Source organism: Aulonocara stuartgranti (assembly GCF_965226115.1).
Source record: "Aulonocara stuartgranti genome assembly, chromosome: 11".
NCBI classification, from domain to species: domain Eukaryota; kingdom Metazoa; phylum Chordata; class Actinopteri; order Cichliformes; family Cichlidae; genus Aulonocara; species Aulonocara stuartgranti.
The window spans coordinates 22,979,565-22,996,893 of record NC_138947.1 but is presented as its reverse complement, the minus strand read 5'-3'; the positions used below and the strand labels follow the sequence as shown (position 1 = coordinate 22,996,893).

The following is a 17,329-nucleotide window of genomic DNA, read 5'->3' as shown; positions in this document are numbered from 1 at the left end:
CTTAAAAACATTCAAAAAAACAAAGGTAACTATTTTTTACATTGTAATAAAATGTAAAAAATAGTTACCTTTGTTTTTTTGAATGTTTTTAAGTCAGCATCCAGTATAACTGTCCAGGGATCCATGCTTCCATCTTGCTAACCAGGCTAGCCTGCCAGATAGCATAAGCCAATAACTTTGTCCAAATATGCCCCCCACCCCCGATTTCAAAGGGAAACAGAGTGCCAAACTTCGAATTTTAAAACAGTAATCCACAAACCATTAGATGGTACGTTGTCACAGTGGCTATTGCCATCATACAAATTTGTATACAATATAAATAACAGGTCAAAGATGCTGAATACTCCACCCACTGCACCACACGGTGTGTTCACCACAAAGGTTTCCTTATTATTTGTTGCAAACTATTGTTGACTGTAAACGCTCAGAGAATCAGGGCGTGAAGCTCTCAGAGGAGGCTGTGACTGTGTGGCCTGACCACTTGGCAAAAAGCTTACAGCCCTACAGCAGAGTCCAACACCAACACCAACAGGATGACAGGCCAAATTATGGTAATAACCTCTCAGTGTGTCAAATCTCATTTTAAAGTGGCACTAAAACGTGTCCTACCGCTGGATTATAAAATGCATTTAACAGGTAAACAAAAGACGAGTGACAATAACAAAAAGGGGGATGAGACCTCATCTACTATTGTAGCCACAGACCCCCTCTGGAGAAATAAATATAGACACAGAAAGACTGGCACATGTGGATAAATGTCATCTCAGCCTCTACATTATTCCTTCTATTACGGTGCCATCTACATTTTTTGACCCATTCCTTTAAATCTACAGATTTGTAACCACATTGCTCAAAGATTTCCAAGAATTTAAATATTTTCCCCAACGGTCACGGCCAGTGAAAACTCTACAGTGATCTAAAAGTTGTAAAGTTTGTAATCAGGTAAAAAGAAAAATATTAGGAGAGCATTCAAATAATGTATTTTTCTGCCAGTGAATATCAAAAGAAAGGCATCTTGGATGGTTGATAGTATAAAGAAACAAGAACAAAAGCAGATGATGGATGTTAAAAAAAACTTTTCTTTTTTAGTGACATTGTATCACATCCTACAGCTCTACTGCTCATGATGAGATGTCTGGCACAGCCTCTCCTCCTATTAGTCCAAAGAAGCTGAAGAGGAGATAATGGACGAAGTTAAAAAGTAGATCTCTGCGCAGACTGAGCAAACAAAGTTGTGAAGTTTGACATTCTTTGGCTTCCTCTGGTAAAACTGTTTGAACAGCACTGAATTTGAAGCTTTTGGCAGGGCCAAGTTATTTAGAGACTTTGAGTTTTGGTTGGGGGTGGGGGTGGGTTTGGCTTGCTTTATGTTACTCACTATCAAAGGGGCAGTATACTGCGAAGGACCGAGAAGCTTTTAAAAACAGCTGGAACCTGGACACACTTCCTGATGTAATCATAGTTTTGAACTATTTCACTTATTTTAGAAATGTGAAAAAATATATATTGTTGTGGCAACAAAACAGATATCAGCATGGATAAATTTGGTATTACTGAGTGAAATCAGGTGTTGTATGCCAACTTTCCAAAACAGAAACAACCTCCTGCACTATATTGTTACTGCTCTGGATTTTTAGACACACTCCCTTTGGGGTTGTGCCAAGAAAAGCATCCTTCACGAACATCTGCCACACACTTTATTAAACCCCACTTTGTACGTGAGTGGCACTGGATCCACTTATACCTTTGTGTGAACCCAGTTTCAATGTCATCTGCTTTAATCTGTTTAAATGTCTCCTAACATGCATGTGGGATTACAAGAACAACTACAAAGATTGAACCTATTTCATGTTTTTTTATGATGATCATGAAAACTGTATTGGACTGGAATCAGACGCCCCCATTAAATGATTTTCATTTTGGATTCCAGTTAGCTTCATCTCTATTGCAAAAGTATTCGGCCCCCTTGAACTTTCCCACATTTTGTCACATTACAGCCACAAACATGAATCCATTTTACTGGAATTCCACGTGAAAGACCAACACAAAGTGGTGCACACGTGAGAAGTGGAACGAAAATCATACATGATCCCAAACATTTTTTACAAATAATTAACTGAAAAGTGGGGTGTGCGTAATTATTCAGCCCCTGAGTGCAGTCAGCTGCCCATAGACATTGCCTGATGAGTGCTAATGACTAAATAGAGTGCACCTGTGTGTAATCTAATGTCAGTACAGATACAGCTGCTCTGTGATGGCCTCAGAGGTTGTCTAAGAGAATCTTGGGACCAACAACACCATGAAGTCCAAAGAACACACCAGACAGGTCAGGGATAAAGTTATTGAGGAACTTAAAGCAGGCTTAGAGTACAAAAAGATTTCCCAAGCCTTGAACATGTTCAAGCGATCATTCAGAAATGGAAGGAGTATGGCACAACTGTAAACCTACCAAGACAAGGACGTCCACCTAAACTCACAGGCCGAACAAGGAGAGCGTTGATCAGAAATGCAGCCAAGAGGCCCATGGTGACTCTGGACGAGCTGCAGAGATCTACAGCTCAGGTGGGGGAATCTGTCCATAGGACAACTATTAGTCGTGCGCTGCACAAAGTTGGCCTTTATGGAAGAGTGGCAAGAAGAAAGCCATCGTTAACAGAAAACCATAAGAAGTCCCGTTTGCAGTTTGCCACAAGCCATGTGGGGGACACAGCAAACATGTGGAAGAAGGTGCTCTGGTCAGATGAGACCAAAATGGAACTTTTTGGCCAAAATGCAAAACACTATGTGTGGCGGAAAACTAACACTGCACATCACTCTGAACACACCATCCCCACTGTCAGATATGGGGGTGGCAGCATCATGCTCTGTGGGTGCTCCTCTTCAGCAGGGACAGGGAAGCTGGTCAGAGTTGATGGGAAGATGGATGGAGCCAAATACAGGGCAATCTTGTAAGAAAACCTCTTTGAGTCTGCAAAAGACTTGAGACTGGGGCGGAGGTTCACCTTCCAGCAGGACAACAACCCTAAACATAAAGCCAGGGCAACAATGGAACGGTTTAAAACAAAACATATCCATGTGTTAGAACGGCCCAGTCAAAGTCCAGATCTAAATCCAATCCAGAATCTGTGGCAAGAAAACTGCTGTTCACAAACACTGTCCATCTAATCTGACTGAGCTGGAGCTGTTTTGCAAAGAAGAATGGGCAAAGATTTCAGTCTGTAGATGTGCAAAGCTGGTAGAGACTGGCAGCTGTAATTGCAGCAAAAGGTGGTTCTACAAAGACTCAGGGGGCTGAATAATTATGCACACCCCACTTTGCAGTTATTTATTTGTATAAAATGTTTGGAGTCATGTATGATTTCCGTTCCACTTCTCACGTGTGCACCACTTTGTGTTGGTCTTTCACGTGAAATTCCAATAAAATTGATTCATGTTTGTGGCTGTAATGTGACAAAATGTGGAAAAGTTCAAGGGGGCCGAATACTTTTGCAAGCCACTGTATGTCTGGTGAGAAGACACCATAATACACCTCAGGATAGATGTGTTTTTGTCATCTCCCTGCTTTTCCAAGCTGCTGATGAACCAAATGTTTCCACTGTGCAGCTATTTAAAGAAATAGAAATGAGTCTACAGGGAATAGCATGGTTTTTCACTGTGACCTCCAAGGCACGGTTCAAGGAAAGAGGTCAAAGGGTTAAAAGTAAGAGCCAGCCTGCTGTATATGATATTAACATCTTGGACTGCAACAAAAGGAACCTATAATATAAATAGTTATGATAAAAGTGTATATAACAAAAACAGCTGTTTCTTGTGCAATCAACTGAATGCACAAATATAATTTATGATTAATTCAGCTGAATAAAATAAAAACGTTTCCTCGGAGAATCCAATCTTGTGTCAGCTGGACCCTCTGTTGGGTTCGTGGCACGTCTTTGATCCGGTCGCTCCATAAAATGCAGCCCTCGCCTTCGTCCAGCAGTCTGGGAGATCTTTCCAGCATTCCTTCCTGTTTGTCGTCATGGTGCCAGCAGGACAGCTGGGCTGTATTTAAGGTCCTCCTCTTCTGAACTCTGACCAGAACGACAAAGACACCTTCTGCTACATCACACAGCCAGAGAGGAGGGAAGAATAAACCCTGAACCAAAGGACTCAAATCGGACCCTGAAGACAACTGCACGTTTTTTAGGCTGCAAATAGTTTTGATTCCATGCAGGAAGATGGTCAGTGTGGTGGATAGAGTGGTATTTGTTTTCTTCGTCACAGCACAGGTAGGAATCACAGTGGTAATGAAATATCCCTGTAGGACTTTAGGTTTTAACATGGAAGTGTTTTATTATTTAATACCAGGTAGTTAAATCATTTTAAATAGTTTTATATATATTTGATGTATATTTTTATATTTTTGTTTTACTCGCAATCAGTTTAAAAATGGAGATTTACTAACTTGTGAAATACATTTTTTGTTTTTTCCATAGGTTTTTACACTAGTCTGGTGCCAGGTGTGTCCACGTCGATGCCAGTGCCCTAAAGAGCCTCCCATGTGTCCCCCTGGGGTGCCTCTGGTTCTGGATGATTGCATCTGCTGCCTGGTGTGCGCCCGTCAAAAAGGGCAGGCGTGCTCTGACATGAACCCCTGTGACACACGTAAAGGGCTCCAATGTGACTACTCAGCTGACATCCACAAGAGGACTGGTATTTGTGCAGGTGAATGGGATGATCTTAGGGCTACTACATAGATTTTTCAAAATCATAGCTTAACCCTTCATAGTTTTGTCCTCTCTTGTTGTTTTGCCTTCTTCCTCCAGCTCCCAAGGTAGCTGTGTGTGTTATAGACGGCTCTGTCTACCAGAACGGTCAGACCTTTTTCCCCAGCTGTAAGTACCAGTGCATATGCCGCGACGGGCAGGTAGCATGTGTGTCACGCTGCAACGTGGATGTTATGCTGCCTGGACCAGACTGCCCCATGCCACGCAGGATCCAGGTGCCTGGAGAGTGCTGCGAGAAGTGGGTGTGTGAGCCCCAGGCTGGGGCCAGTGCACTGGGCGGCTTTGCCATGGCAGGTGAGAAGATTGCAAGTAGGATGAAATGAGATGGGCTGTTTATACTGAGGTGTACATAAGCTGCACATTGTTTTTTGAAATTGGAGTCACTCCTCTGTGAGACACAGTGCTAAAAGGTTTTGCATATTTCTTTGACATTTTTAGAGTTAAGGTAGTAAGAACCAGGAGAAGGAGTAAAAGAAGAAATTAGAGTAAGATTTGAGGACGAGGAAGCACAGAACAAAGAGACAGTGTTGCAACATGAGTCTGGAATGTGCAACCTGAGCATGGTCTCTTAAACATGCCAAGGCACATGGTGATCACTGGCTTTTCCAGAATATGCTTTGAAGCTTTTACTTTTAGATTTCTGTCTAAACTGCCTTTCTGTGTTTCATTCAGCCTACCGTCAGGAAGAAACTGTGAGTTTTGACGCTTGGGACCGGAGCCTGAACTGCATTGAGCAGACTACAGAGTGGGGAGCGTGCTCTCAAACGTGCGGCATGGGGGTGTCCACCAGGGTCACAAATAAGAACAGCCGGTGTGAGATGGTGAAGCAGAGTCGGCTGTGTATGATTAGACCCTGCGATGAGCAGCAGGTCCAGCTGACACAGCTTGCACAACAGGTACAATCTGAGTAGAGGTTTCTTCCTTTTCTTTAGCTTGCGTAACTTGACTGCATGAGCTAATTTCACAACGACAAAGCACAAGAATGGAGTTATTTTCCAGAGCGATGTAGCGCACATTAACTGAGTTGTCGTTTCTACCGCTCCCTGCAGAGAGGCAGTAGGTGCCAGAAGATGGTGAGGAGCAGCAAAGCCATTCACCTCTCCTATAAGAACTGCACCAGCGTCCAAGCCTACAAACCTCGGTTCTGTGGCTCCTGCACAGACGGACGCTGCTGCACCCCTCACAGAACCAAAACCGCGCTGGTGGAGTTCCAGTGTGCTAATGGGAAAACTACACGGAGGCCCGTCATGGTGATCACGACGTGCGCCTGCCACCGCCACTGCCCTCGAGACAATGCTGCGTGGCCGCCCTCAGAGCTGGGTTACACTGGCATGCGAATATAGATCAGGGAGTACCCAAAAGTTTATTAGTGAGATCACAATTATCACCAGAGTGTGGCTAATGACTCTGTTTTAAAACCATCTATATCTTTAGTATAAATGAAGAACTATACACACTATATTCAATAGAGCCATAATTTGGGACATGTACACATCTGACATCTGTCCATTGTGGTACATGTATTCATGTATTCATTTTTTGATTCCCCTGGTGAGGAATTGTTTCACATCCTGTGGAAGATAAAAAATCTTTACTTTTATTAAGTACGATGAAAGCACTTAAACCTTATGACTGGAATGGATTCCATCTGATGCCTCTTCACTTTTGGAGATCAGATACAGCATACTGCAATCCTTCCATAATAGATTTGGACAGATGAGTGTAGGCTGTAAAGAGTCTTTTAAACACCCTCTATTAAAGAGGTAGAGTAGTATGATGATATACAAGCACAGGGTTGTGTCATGACTGTACGAAGCCTTTCTCCAACATAGTGTTTATTGCTAATAAACGCAAGAATACCCTGTATCAGAATAAATGTTACTGTACAGCTTGACACTTGGATTAAAATTCATATTGATAAACAGACAGAAAAGAGGAGAGTGAGAGCAAAGGTTACAACCAGAGGCGATCAGTAACCTTTTCTCCCACCGTGAGACACGTTTTTGAAATAGCTGAACTGTTTACTTTGGACATGGTTGCAAACAAAAGCTCAACCGGTGAAAGAGAGTTCACTGTGGTGTCTAAGTGCCATTTCTAACATTGTCTTGAAATCTTGCCTCTGTTTTAAATGTACGCTTTTTATTTCTAGTGGACTTGTTTCTGTAGTTTTATTTAAAGTAGTGCACGTAACAGCTATTTTGATCATGACAAAAGTTTTGTAAATACTTGCTGTGTAGCCTGTTTGACCGAGTGTGTATTGAATACACAGTTAACTGGTAATATTAAACACAAATTGTATATATTTTTTCTGCTTGATCCTTTTCAGCTTCTTTTTGTACGTTTCTGAACAAAAATTGCAAATCCCAGCATTTGAAATAAAGGTGTATTTTTTTGTATGAAAGCTTTGTTCTTTTTATTGCCATGCAATGATAAAATCTGCATTTGGAATCATTCTTACTCTTGGGATGAAGGTAGGATAAAATATCATTTTCAATTGGTTTGAGCAAAATGTGAAACACATGCAAGTTTTTAATATAAAACTTGCAGCTTGCGAATAAAGCTTGCAGGACACAGCGTGCCACTGATAGAATAGAATAGCCTTTATTGTCATTGTACAGAGTACAACGAAATTGGAGAGCCACTCCCTTGGTGCAAGATAAATAATAAATATAAATGTAAAATATAAAAAGTACAATAAAATAATCGCAAGTACTCAAACGATATATACAGGATAGCAGCATTAATATAATGACAGTATGAATAGCAGCATAATATAATGGCAGTGACGGTACGGTATAGCTAAGCAGGTTAAATTGTTTTTGTGCTTATTTACTACGGTGATAGCTCTGGGAAAGAAGCTATCCCTGAATCTGTTTGTCCTGGTTTTATGTGACTTGTACCGTCAGCCTGACGGTAATAGTTCAAACAGTTGATTGCTGGGGTGAGAGTGGTCCTTGATGATATTGCCAGCTCTGCTGAGGTACCGAGAGTTTGCAGTGACCTCCAGGCTGGGCAGAGAGCAGCCAGTGATCTGTGGGCTGTGTTCACTGGCTGCTCTCTGATGCTGCTGAATGCGTGGTAGATCCACATCTGCTGTACTTGATGTCTACGGGAAATTGTTACGTGACTATGTCAGACTCTGGATTTGCAAACTATTACTTGACTGACAATGGCTGCTCTACATTAAGAAGAAGAATTTAGAATTTGGTAATATAGTTTGAGAACCCACAAATTCAAATGACAAAAATAGGCTTTTTCCCAGAAATAAATTGACATTTTATTTTTCAGGCACGTGTTTTGGGAAATACCTCTTCCAAAGGATTCCCTTTTGAAACGTTAAGATGTCTGTGTTGGGACCTGGGAATTACCAAACCCTGTGAACTCTGCTGACAGTGGGAGGTGGCTCTTTGACCTCTCTCCATGAACCCAACCTGGGCGGTCATAATGGAAAAGCCTAATATTCCCTGTGGGACTCCCACAGTTTCCTAAAATACCTCCTCAGTGGAAACTTTAGTTCATAGCTCAAATCAGCGGGGGCTGACTGTGGTCGGTGCTTCTGATTGCATTATTTTTGCTGTCCAGAGGTGTGTGGAGATGTGTGGTTTTAACATGTGGCTATAGGATTTTAAGCTTATGTTGTAGTCAGTTGTATTTACTCTAAAAAAATTTTTTATTGATATGAATACGAATTTTTTGAGGGATTTGCATAGAAAAAGTGAATGGATTCCATCTTATGCGAAATAGACCAGAAAACCAGTAACATGTAAAGAACAATACAGTAACAACTTGAAAAACATGCAGAATACAATTTAAAATCTTAGGTCAATACAGTATCACTGACATAAAGAAACCTTTTATGTATCAACACTGTATCAGTTATTATTATTTCAGCTTGTATAATGTTCTTAGTTCAGCATGCTGGCATGATACTGACATTAACACTATAACTGGGGCTATTGGGAATGTCAGCAGGACTGACCATGAGGCTGCCTTGCAAATAGAAATTTTGAGCTGATAATGCAAAATGAAAAGTTATCTTTCATTATGGTTATCTTAGAAATTTCTCTCCAGTTAATTATATGGCAGAGCTGCTAAATATAAAATCTTGAACATTAATTTCTGAGCAGCGAACAAATTGCTTTTACCTTAAGTCTCCAAGGAGCTTTAATTTTTCTTAAAAATTGAAAATAAAACCCAATGTGGTGGTTTAGCTACATTAAGTACTGTTTAGTTGTACTGTATACAGTATTTCATCTGACTTTAGTGATTTGTGAACGTATGAGGGGGTATTAGAAAGCGTGAGCATATTGCTCCCCCAAGTGGTGTTACCATGCTCTTGAAAACCTAATGTGAATCATTTTTCATGTCGTGCAATAATAATGTACTCAAAAATGATAATATTACAGCTGTAAAAGCATTTATTGTGATTTTCTGACATTTTCTATATAAAGTTCCATCATATTGTTGCACATGGTTAAGTGGCAGATTCCTTCATCACTACGCAGCTGGAAGCACACTGACCACAGCTTGTTAGTCTTCCAGCTCATACAGGAAAAGATATCCATCTCTGTCTCTCTGTGAAGAGTAACGATGAAAAATAAATAAAAACATACACACATACACACACATATATATATATATATATATATATATATATATATAGCTTTAAGAAATACTCTTGAAAAACATTTTTAGTAGGAAGTTTAAAAAGTAGTAAATTAAAAAGCAAAGGTCAACATCATTGTTGCCAAGCATCCAGCACTGAAAGGAAATCACATCAGTGGTAGGATTAGATTAGTCCTCTCGTTCATTCAATGACGTCCAATATGAAATCAGAAACACGAATATCAAAACAAACATCCAGTATAAGCGATTTGATTCTAGATCTTGAAAAATTTCTCGGAACTTCCGTTGCAGCCTCTGTACACAGCTGAGTTCCTCAAAAGGACGAAAGAACAGGAAAATCCTCTCACTGAAGTTGCAGCCAGTAACAGAGTACACTATCATTGCATTGTCTGGATCATAGAAGAACAAGCATCCCTGCTCATAATCTACAAACACCATGACTCTTTCAGGCCTTCTTCTTAAAACAGGCATTTGCAGGCATTGTTGACATCTGCAGTAGTTACTTCCTGACCTTACAATCCAATTTCCATTCCTGGGGTTTGGTCTGAATTTCTTTTGTCTTTGCATCGACTCCGGGACAACTCCTAAAACCCAGCCGGTCTGCCCTCCAACATGAACCTCGTAGTAAAATCTCCCTTCAGACAAGCCCTTATTTTCAGAGATGTAGGAATAGCCACCGATATGCCGTGGCTCCTCAGTGAGAAAAGAAAAAGGAGGAGGACCTACTATCTGATTAGGCACTTTTTCTTTTGCTTTACCTTTGCTTTTCTTCTTCCTCTGTGTTTTCAGTTTTATCCTCTGATAATTCTGTGCTTGTTCTTGCTTAATTTCTGGCTCTTCTAATTTTTTCTTCCCCATCTGAGCTCTTTTATCTACATATTCTTCCTCCAAAGGGACAGTATCGTGAGCGCTGTGTTCCGTACACAGGGTACAAACACGAGTCTGCTCTGTCCTACAGAAGAGCTCTAAAATTTTGTTGTGTTTTGTGCATATTTTGTCCTCCAGGTCATGCACAGGATTAGTCAGTCTGTGTCTTTTTAAGGCAGCGACTCTCTTATGAGGCTCTAAATGTGTCTCGCAGAAAGAAGCCAAACAGATTAAACAGGTTTTAGAGGCTCTGAACTTATTGCCAGAGCAATAATCACATGGCACCTGTCCAGGTGGGAGTGGAGAATTATTCTCAGCTGTTACAGGGAGCGTCTTAAAATTCTCCACAACCTCCCTGAATCCGGTGTTGACACGAAGTTTGAGCCCTTTGTTGAACTTCTCGTTGCACAGTGGACACTGACGTTGCTCTTTGTCTTTCCAGTGTTTGGTGAGACAGGCTTTGCAGAAGTTGTGTCCACATGGAATAGAAACAGGCTCAGTGAAGACATCCAGGCAGATGGAGCACTGGAGCTGATCTTCTGTCAGAAAACTGCTGGCTGCGGCCATTCCTGGAGCATGAGTTTGAAATCTATTGAGTATCAATAATAATACCTATTATTAATTCATAGAATTACTAATATGAGCCATTACACACCAGAAAAATAACAAAACAAGGCTAAAAACATGATCATAGAGTGACCCCGATGCTGCTGTCAACTAAACTTCCACGTAAAAGTCTAATCAACAAGTTTTAATCATTCACTTTACTTTGAATAAACATAATTAAATGGATGTTATTAAAGGACTTGATCCTTACCTTCCTGGACACAAATTCTTATTTGTTCTGCTGCCTCTTTAAAACAAACTATGCTGCCTTTAAAAGTTTGACTTTCGACTGCGCTGCAATGCTCACTTTCATTTCCTTATAAACGATTGAAATGTGCTCCTCCTCCCCTGACTCACACTCACAGGGAACAAGTCCAGGTTTAACTGGTGAAGTATTGTTGGCATCCACATGGCATGAAAAGTATGCATGTAAAAATGTACTATAAAAACAACAAACTATAAGCAGAATTCAAAGTATTAAAATACTCATCCTAGTTTTCTACATAAACCAGGGGAGCTGAGCCCCGCCTTGTATGCAGACCTGTTTCCTGTCTTTGTACACAAACTGCTCTGTTTGCTTTCATTTCCTTGTAAATGATGCGAAAGTAGCTCCATGCTCTGCTGAGTAACACTCCCTTTGACTTGTTTATTTATGACCCTCACCTCTTAACAGCCCTGAAAAGCAAATAATGACATTAAATGACTGAGAGCATGAGTTATATAAGCACTACTGTCTTTAATTATCTCTTACTGCAATCACTAAATTAACTTATTTACAAAAGCCACGAGAAGCGACTTTGAGTGTCTTAATCTTGAAAAACTCTCTTCTTGTAGCAAGCAAGTGGTTACTTGTACAGCCTCTGTTCTTAAAGGGTTAACTTCCACAGCTATGTTTGTGTGTTTCGCTCACAGGAATGAACTATTGTGCAATATTCCTTCCTTTGCCTGCACATTTGACTGAAGTTCTTGTTTCTAATTGTGGTTGCCTGAGTTTTAAAACCACCCAGAAACAGATAGTGCAAAGTTGTACTTGGTCAACAAGTTATATGATAATGTTTTATTTTCTTCTATAAAACCAAAGGTAAGCACTTTACACACTTTAAGTGCTACCAGCATGACTATAATCCGTTTTGTTTTATTTTTTTCATTTCAGTATCAGATTCCATTTGGCACCAGCATGTCACACTGACAGCTGGCTTCTCATATATTTGTATAGCTTTGTGCCAGTCAGTTGTCCAGCTGCCATTAACTTAATCTCCCAGCCCCCTTTTCACCATTCAGCATCATGCCACCCCTTTATTCATATGCACAAATCTCAATTGCAAGCTAACCAGTAAATATGTCTGGTCTTTCTAATGTCCATCCAGCATCTGCTACATGTAGACAAGAACTACTTTCCATTTGGGTGGAGTAGATCCAGCATCCTTGTGGTGTGCACGCTGACTCACTTATATGGCTTACTGGAACACATATCTAATTTGTTTCAGCTGTGCTTTTCCTGTAATCAAAGTAAAAGAAAAAATATTTTTGACGGGAAAATTTTTTGTAAGTTAGTAGAAATATGAGAGGATGAGAAGGCAGGAAACACGAAAGAACAGGTGAAAGGATAGACGGGCTCAGTCATGTAAGCCATGAGGGCATGGAGTGGCAATGAAACTTTTATTGAAACTATGTACCTGTGGTTTCTAATATAACTGCTGAGAACAAGATATATTTACCAAGAGTGTCCTAAACTATCAGGAGTGCTTGTTTTGTTTGCCAAACCATGTGCAGGTAAAATTAAAACCCTAAATAACAAATCATTTATTTTGCTTAAACCTTTTTTTTTTTTTAATGCTGCTAAATTGCTGCTTATTTTTTGTTTCTGTCGGACTAATAAGGCTTTACATCAAGTTATTGTGTATCAACACATAAACACCACTGAACTGATACTACTGAATGGCCCCCAGATCAGGGGCGGATCTAGAGGAATTTTTTTTAGGGTGACATGGAAAACAAATGGGGTGGCAAAATCAAAGCCTTTAAAAAAACCAAAAACAAACCAAACAAAAACAAAAACACACATATGCAGGTGTTACATATGGTTAAAACGATTCAAATGCAGTAATTATACACATTTCATATAAATATGGTCTATAACGTAATTATTTTCTGTACCCCACATAATTAAACATTTCAGTTACATAAAACATGTGAATTTTGATTTTATGTACTGTATAGCCTGTATAATAAATAAGTATGTAGCCCAATAAGTATATAATCCAGAAAGCTACACAACATGGGGTGGTTTATTTACAAACAAGTCTAACTTAAGTTTTACACTATTTTTTGTTAGAAATAATCAAATTGTTACATGTTTAAATTTACACAAAGTGTTAGAAATCTGAATTTAGTTATTTTTTCATTGACATACTATATTAACATAACTGATATGGAATCACACAAAAAACATAAAATCCTAGTAGTAGTTATATTTTTTACTGTAAAAACCACAGACATGTTTAATAAATTATTTTAATAACTTGAAATGCAAATATAAATTGTAAGTTTTGAAAACTTATGCACAAATTTTGTAAACAATAAAGTTATATGCAACTATTTATCTAAAAATGCAGCTAATGCATCTGGCGGTTTGTTGTTTGTTTTTTTATACAACCATATTAAAAAAAAAAGAAATACTGCTATAACTAAAATGAGAGAACAATCAGGTGTCACAATAAGATGACCCACAAATTATTTGTGACAGTAAAAATAAAATAAAATAAATAAATAGTGCGTCCGCCTCAAGACAGTGGAGACACCACAGGGATAAACCCTGCGGGCCTGACAACAGGTGTATCACTCCACCTGGAGACAGTGTTTACATGACAATCTGCATTTGTAACATTCATTAGTGCCCTCACTGACACACAAAACAAAACAACGAATACAAAACACACTAACCATACACTCCACGCTTAACGTCACAAATCTCCCACATCTCAAAACTCGCTGTTGACATCGCTCTCTCGCTCTCTCCTTGCTCTCTTCTTAAACAATTGGTGTATACTTTGAAGTCCGAACTTTCAACACAAGCTCAAATGGAGACTCAGCGTGGCTGCAGCTTGTTGCTATATCAGCTAAAATCAGTCAGGTGTGTCCGTGGACCTCAGAGGGTTTATAAAACTCACCTTCATTCCATGTGACAAACAACCACCTGTGTGAAATCTGAAATGCCCACGGTGTTGATTCAAAATGTGATCTGGCACAATCACAGTCAGAAAACAAGAAATAAATCCGGTCGGCACTACGGGCTGAACCATTTGTTAATTGTGGAGAGGGGTTAACACTATGTAATATATTCAGTTTTATAATTTATATTCAGTGTTAATAATAGCTAGGCTCAAAGTGTTAATGCTATCTTATTTTGATAAACAACTCTGTCATATGTAACACTTGGGTGGAAATAGGGATGGCAAGAAATCATTTTGCCACCATTCTAGATCCGCCCCTGCCCAAGATCTGCGAGAAGATCCCCCAAGACACCAACTGTGTATCATTAGGAGCACCATCAGGTATGCACACATGCATGTGGGGGCCATACAAACTAACATTTTGAGTTACTGGACTACTGGTAATGGACTAGCCTGCTGCATCATTTTCCCCCTTTGATTTGGTTGATAATTTTCATTTCCGTCAAACAATGTGGCATCATTTCATCCCTAACACATTACTCAGTCCATATCAGTACATTTATCCAGCATGATTTTCTTTCCCATTCAGATCTCAAGCGTTCATTTAATTGATTTGAGAAGTGTATTTTACAAAATCCTGATCTTTTTTTCTTTGTCTATGAGGAGCGTGTCCTCATTTCGTTTTGGACAAGCATAAAGATGTATGTGCCACCAAGCATGGACAAAGGCAATGGTCATTCCCACCATGTTTTTCCCTGTATAAGCTTTATATAGGAAAACTGACATGTCAGTCTTAAAGCAGCAAACTTAAAAAGGTTTTCTCAGTGTACTCGATTCTCATTCCAGCTAAAACTAATAGATAAAAAATGTATTGGTGAAGCAATATGATGACTATACATGTTTCTGTAAAGCTGAGGTAAGGCCATGTCTCTCACTGAGTCGCATCAGCTCTATAAGCTTTTTGAAAATTGACAGTGAAAGGTTTTTCTCAACAGTTAAGTGCCTCATTTGTTGTATGTTTCATTTCATAATGCACCAAATATATTAGTTTTTCCTGCTTGGCACCCAGACTGCAGGGATCTGATTATACATGCAGAATGCGGTTTGGCATTGTCTTACTGAATTAAGCAAGGTCTTCCCCTGGAAAAAAGCATTTGTCCCTCCAAAACTTGTATATATCATTCGGCATTAATGGTTATTCATGTTATTCATGCCATGTGCATTAATGCCCATAGATGCTGCTTTTTAGACTGTGGGCTGCTTTTTAAACTTATGGACTGATAGCAAGCTGGATGGTCGTCTCTTGTGATTTCCTAAAAGATATTTTCACATTTTATTCATCATATCACCAAACAGTTATCTCCCCCCTTTTTTTTTTAATTTATGTTTTATTAATCACAGTGGGGGGAAACAAAACAAAACCAAACAAACCAGAACATACAATGAGATTATACAAAATCGGGCCTCCCATTTTGTACATATTTCAACCATTTCAACCAGTAATCCTCAAATGTGTCCGCCTGCAACTTTAGTCTAAAAGTTATTCTTTCCATAACAAAATAGTATATATCACATCAATCCACTCATTTATAGTAGGAGTATCCTCCTTAAGCCAACGGCGGGTTATGGCCTTTTTGGAAGCTACCAACAGCACACTGAACAAATATTTATCCGGTTTGCATAGATTAAGACTCTAAGTTACCCGGGTACAATACTGCAAAATGAAATTGTATTTTCTTTTGAAAGATTGTTTCCAGGACTTTATGTATTTCCTTCAAAAATGGAACCACACGAGGACATTCCCATAAAATGTGGAAATGATTTGCTGCTGCATGTCCACACTGCCTCCAGCATGTTGTGTTATGAGAATAATTGGATTTTTGAGCCGGGGTATTAAAATAACGAATTACATTCTTCCAACTGAATTCCCTCCACGAGGCGGAGCTTGTTACCGACCACTGCTGCCTACAGATCCCATCCCATTCCTCTCCTGTTAGGGATAGATTACCCTCTGTTTCCCATCTTGCTTTAACATATCTCGTATCATGACCCCTTAGATTGGTCAGTGAACAATATAATTTGGAAATAAGTTTTTGATAGGGTGCATCTCTATATGCATTCTCGAATATATAAATAATTTCTTCATTCCCAGTCGATAACTGGGGATGTTTTACCAAAAAAAAAAAAAAAACCCAGTTATCTCCCTTGCGTAGCTGTGGCTTTCAGAAATGTCTCTGTGCCCTTGAAATGGTTTCCTCTACAGAATTACATGTATTAATAGGCCAGACACAACAGCCATTCAGTAGAATTTAGATAATTTTTAATCTCCAAATTCTTTTCACTTGTTTTGTTGAAAAATGCTTTATTTAATTATAGCATTATGCATCTTTCCTGGTCTTTAGCTTCCTATTTTTCAACTTGTCAGCTGAAACATGTTGCAGCTGACAAGTTTTTTTAAACACAGCATCCATGCTTTTAGGGTCAAATAGGCCTAGTAGGGAGGATTAGCCTAGTAAGCCTAGAGATGGATGATGAAGAAAAGCTGAAGAGAGATGGGGAAAAAGATATACCAAAGTGAGCTTTACGAATGAGTGTGGTTTTTTTCCCCCTTGGGGCCATTGGTGGCCCTGAATGAATAAATGATTCAATAAAAAGTGAAATAATAGTAATAATAATAAAAAACAAAGCTCAAAACAAGATCGGGACACATGTGCGTCCAGTAAGTCTTCATCTGACTGCTTCCCCCTCTTAATTATCGCCAGAAAGCCAGTTCACAGACCCACAACACAGAACATGTGCGTTTGTGTGTAACCACACCTCTGTGCAGCTGCTCTCTGATGCACTGAAAACAAAATGTGCAATCAAGTCGCCGGGTGAGGAGGGATATAAAAAAGATTTATTAACACCTTTAAGTACCATCACCTTTAAAAAGATAGCACTCTCTCCCTCTCTGTTTCTTTGTTTGTTTTGAAGGTCATTATCACAACAAAGATTGTACATTTCACGTGACAGCTCATTTCCATATAAAAGTAAAAATCGCTTGTATTGCCTACACCTCATTAAACTAAAAATATTCTTTGTATTTCTGTTGCAGTCTCTTGCTCACAGTTAATCATGTCTTTAGTGCAGCTCAGTAGTAATGATCTGACATAGTTTTTAGGGCAGGCTTGTAGGGAAGCTTGTCTCCCACACTGCACAGCATTCCTACATATTTCCATAACTGAACAACTTTTAATGACACGTTTTAACTTAATCCCAAACACAATCTAGTTGTGCACATATGGCACAAAA

The 17,329-nt window shown here is 39.4% G+C and overlaps 2 protein-coding genes across 7 annotated transcripts; one reads left to right on the top strand and one right to left on the bottom strand.

Annotated features, from left to right (window-relative positions):
- Nucleotides 1-3,936: 3,936 nt before the first annotated feature.
- Nucleotides 3,937-7,128, top strand: LOC309717418 (CCN family member 3-like). Its single transcript, XM_082551972.1, has 5 exons — nucleotides 3,937-4,268; nucleotides 4,476-4,704; nucleotides 4,806-5,060; nucleotides 5,439-5,662; nucleotides 5,816-7,128. Exons 1-5 carry the CDS (start codon nucleotides 4,218-4,220, stop codon nucleotides 6,107-6,109), a joined length of 1,053 nt encoding a protein of 350 aa, XP_082408098.1. The 5' UTR covers nucleotides 3,937-4,217; the 3' UTR covers nucleotides 6,110-7,128.
- A 2,272-nt stretch (nucleotides 7,129-9,400) lies between these two features.
- Nucleotides 9,401-14,130, bottom strand: LOC309717001 (nuclear factor 7, ovary-like). Of its 6 annotated transcripts, none has more exons than XM_082551178.1 (3): nucleotides 14,036-14,130; nucleotides 12,265-12,363; nucleotides 9,401-10,849 (listed from the first exon to the last, which is right to left on the bottom strand). In XM_082551178.1, exon 3 carries the CDS (start codon nucleotides 10,824-10,826, stop codon nucleotides 9,561-9,563), a length of 1,266 nt encoding a protein of 421 aa, XP_082407304.1. In that variant the 5' UTR covers nucleotides 10,827-10,849; nucleotides 12,265-12,363; nucleotides 14,036-14,130; the 3' UTR covers nucleotides 9,401-9,560. The 6 variants fall into 6 exon arrangements, with proteins under 6 accessions (XP_082407304.1, XP_082407305.1, XP_082407307.1 ...); XM_082551179.1 differs by lacking the exon at nucleotides 14,036-14,130 and adding an exon at nucleotides 13,809-14,025; XM_082551181.1 differs by lacking the exon at nucleotides 12,265-12,363 and having other exon boundaries at nucleotides 9,401-10,828; nucleotides 14,036-14,125.
- Between the last annotated feature and the right edge of the window lie 3,199 nt (nucleotides 14,131-17,329).

Excerpts from the sequence above, each read along its gene's own strand:
- LOC309717001 (XM_082551178.1), bottom strand. The coding sequence starts at position 10,826 with ATGGCCGCAGCCAGCAGTTTTCTGACAGAAGATCAGCTCCAGTGCTCC.
- LOC309717418 (XM_082551972.1), top strand. The coding sequence starts at position 4,218 with ATGGTCAGTGTGGTGGATAGAGTGGTATTTGTTTTCTTCGTCACAGCA. Across the intron at positions 5,061-5,438 it reads GGGCGGCTTTGCCATGGCAG|CCTACCGTCAGGAAGAAACT; the intron begins GTGAGAAGATTG and ends TGTTTCATTCAG. Across the intron at positions 5,663-5,815 it reads TGACACAGCTTGCACAACAG|AGAGGCAGTAGGTGCCAGAA; the intron begins GTACAATCTGAG and ends CGCTCCCTGCAG.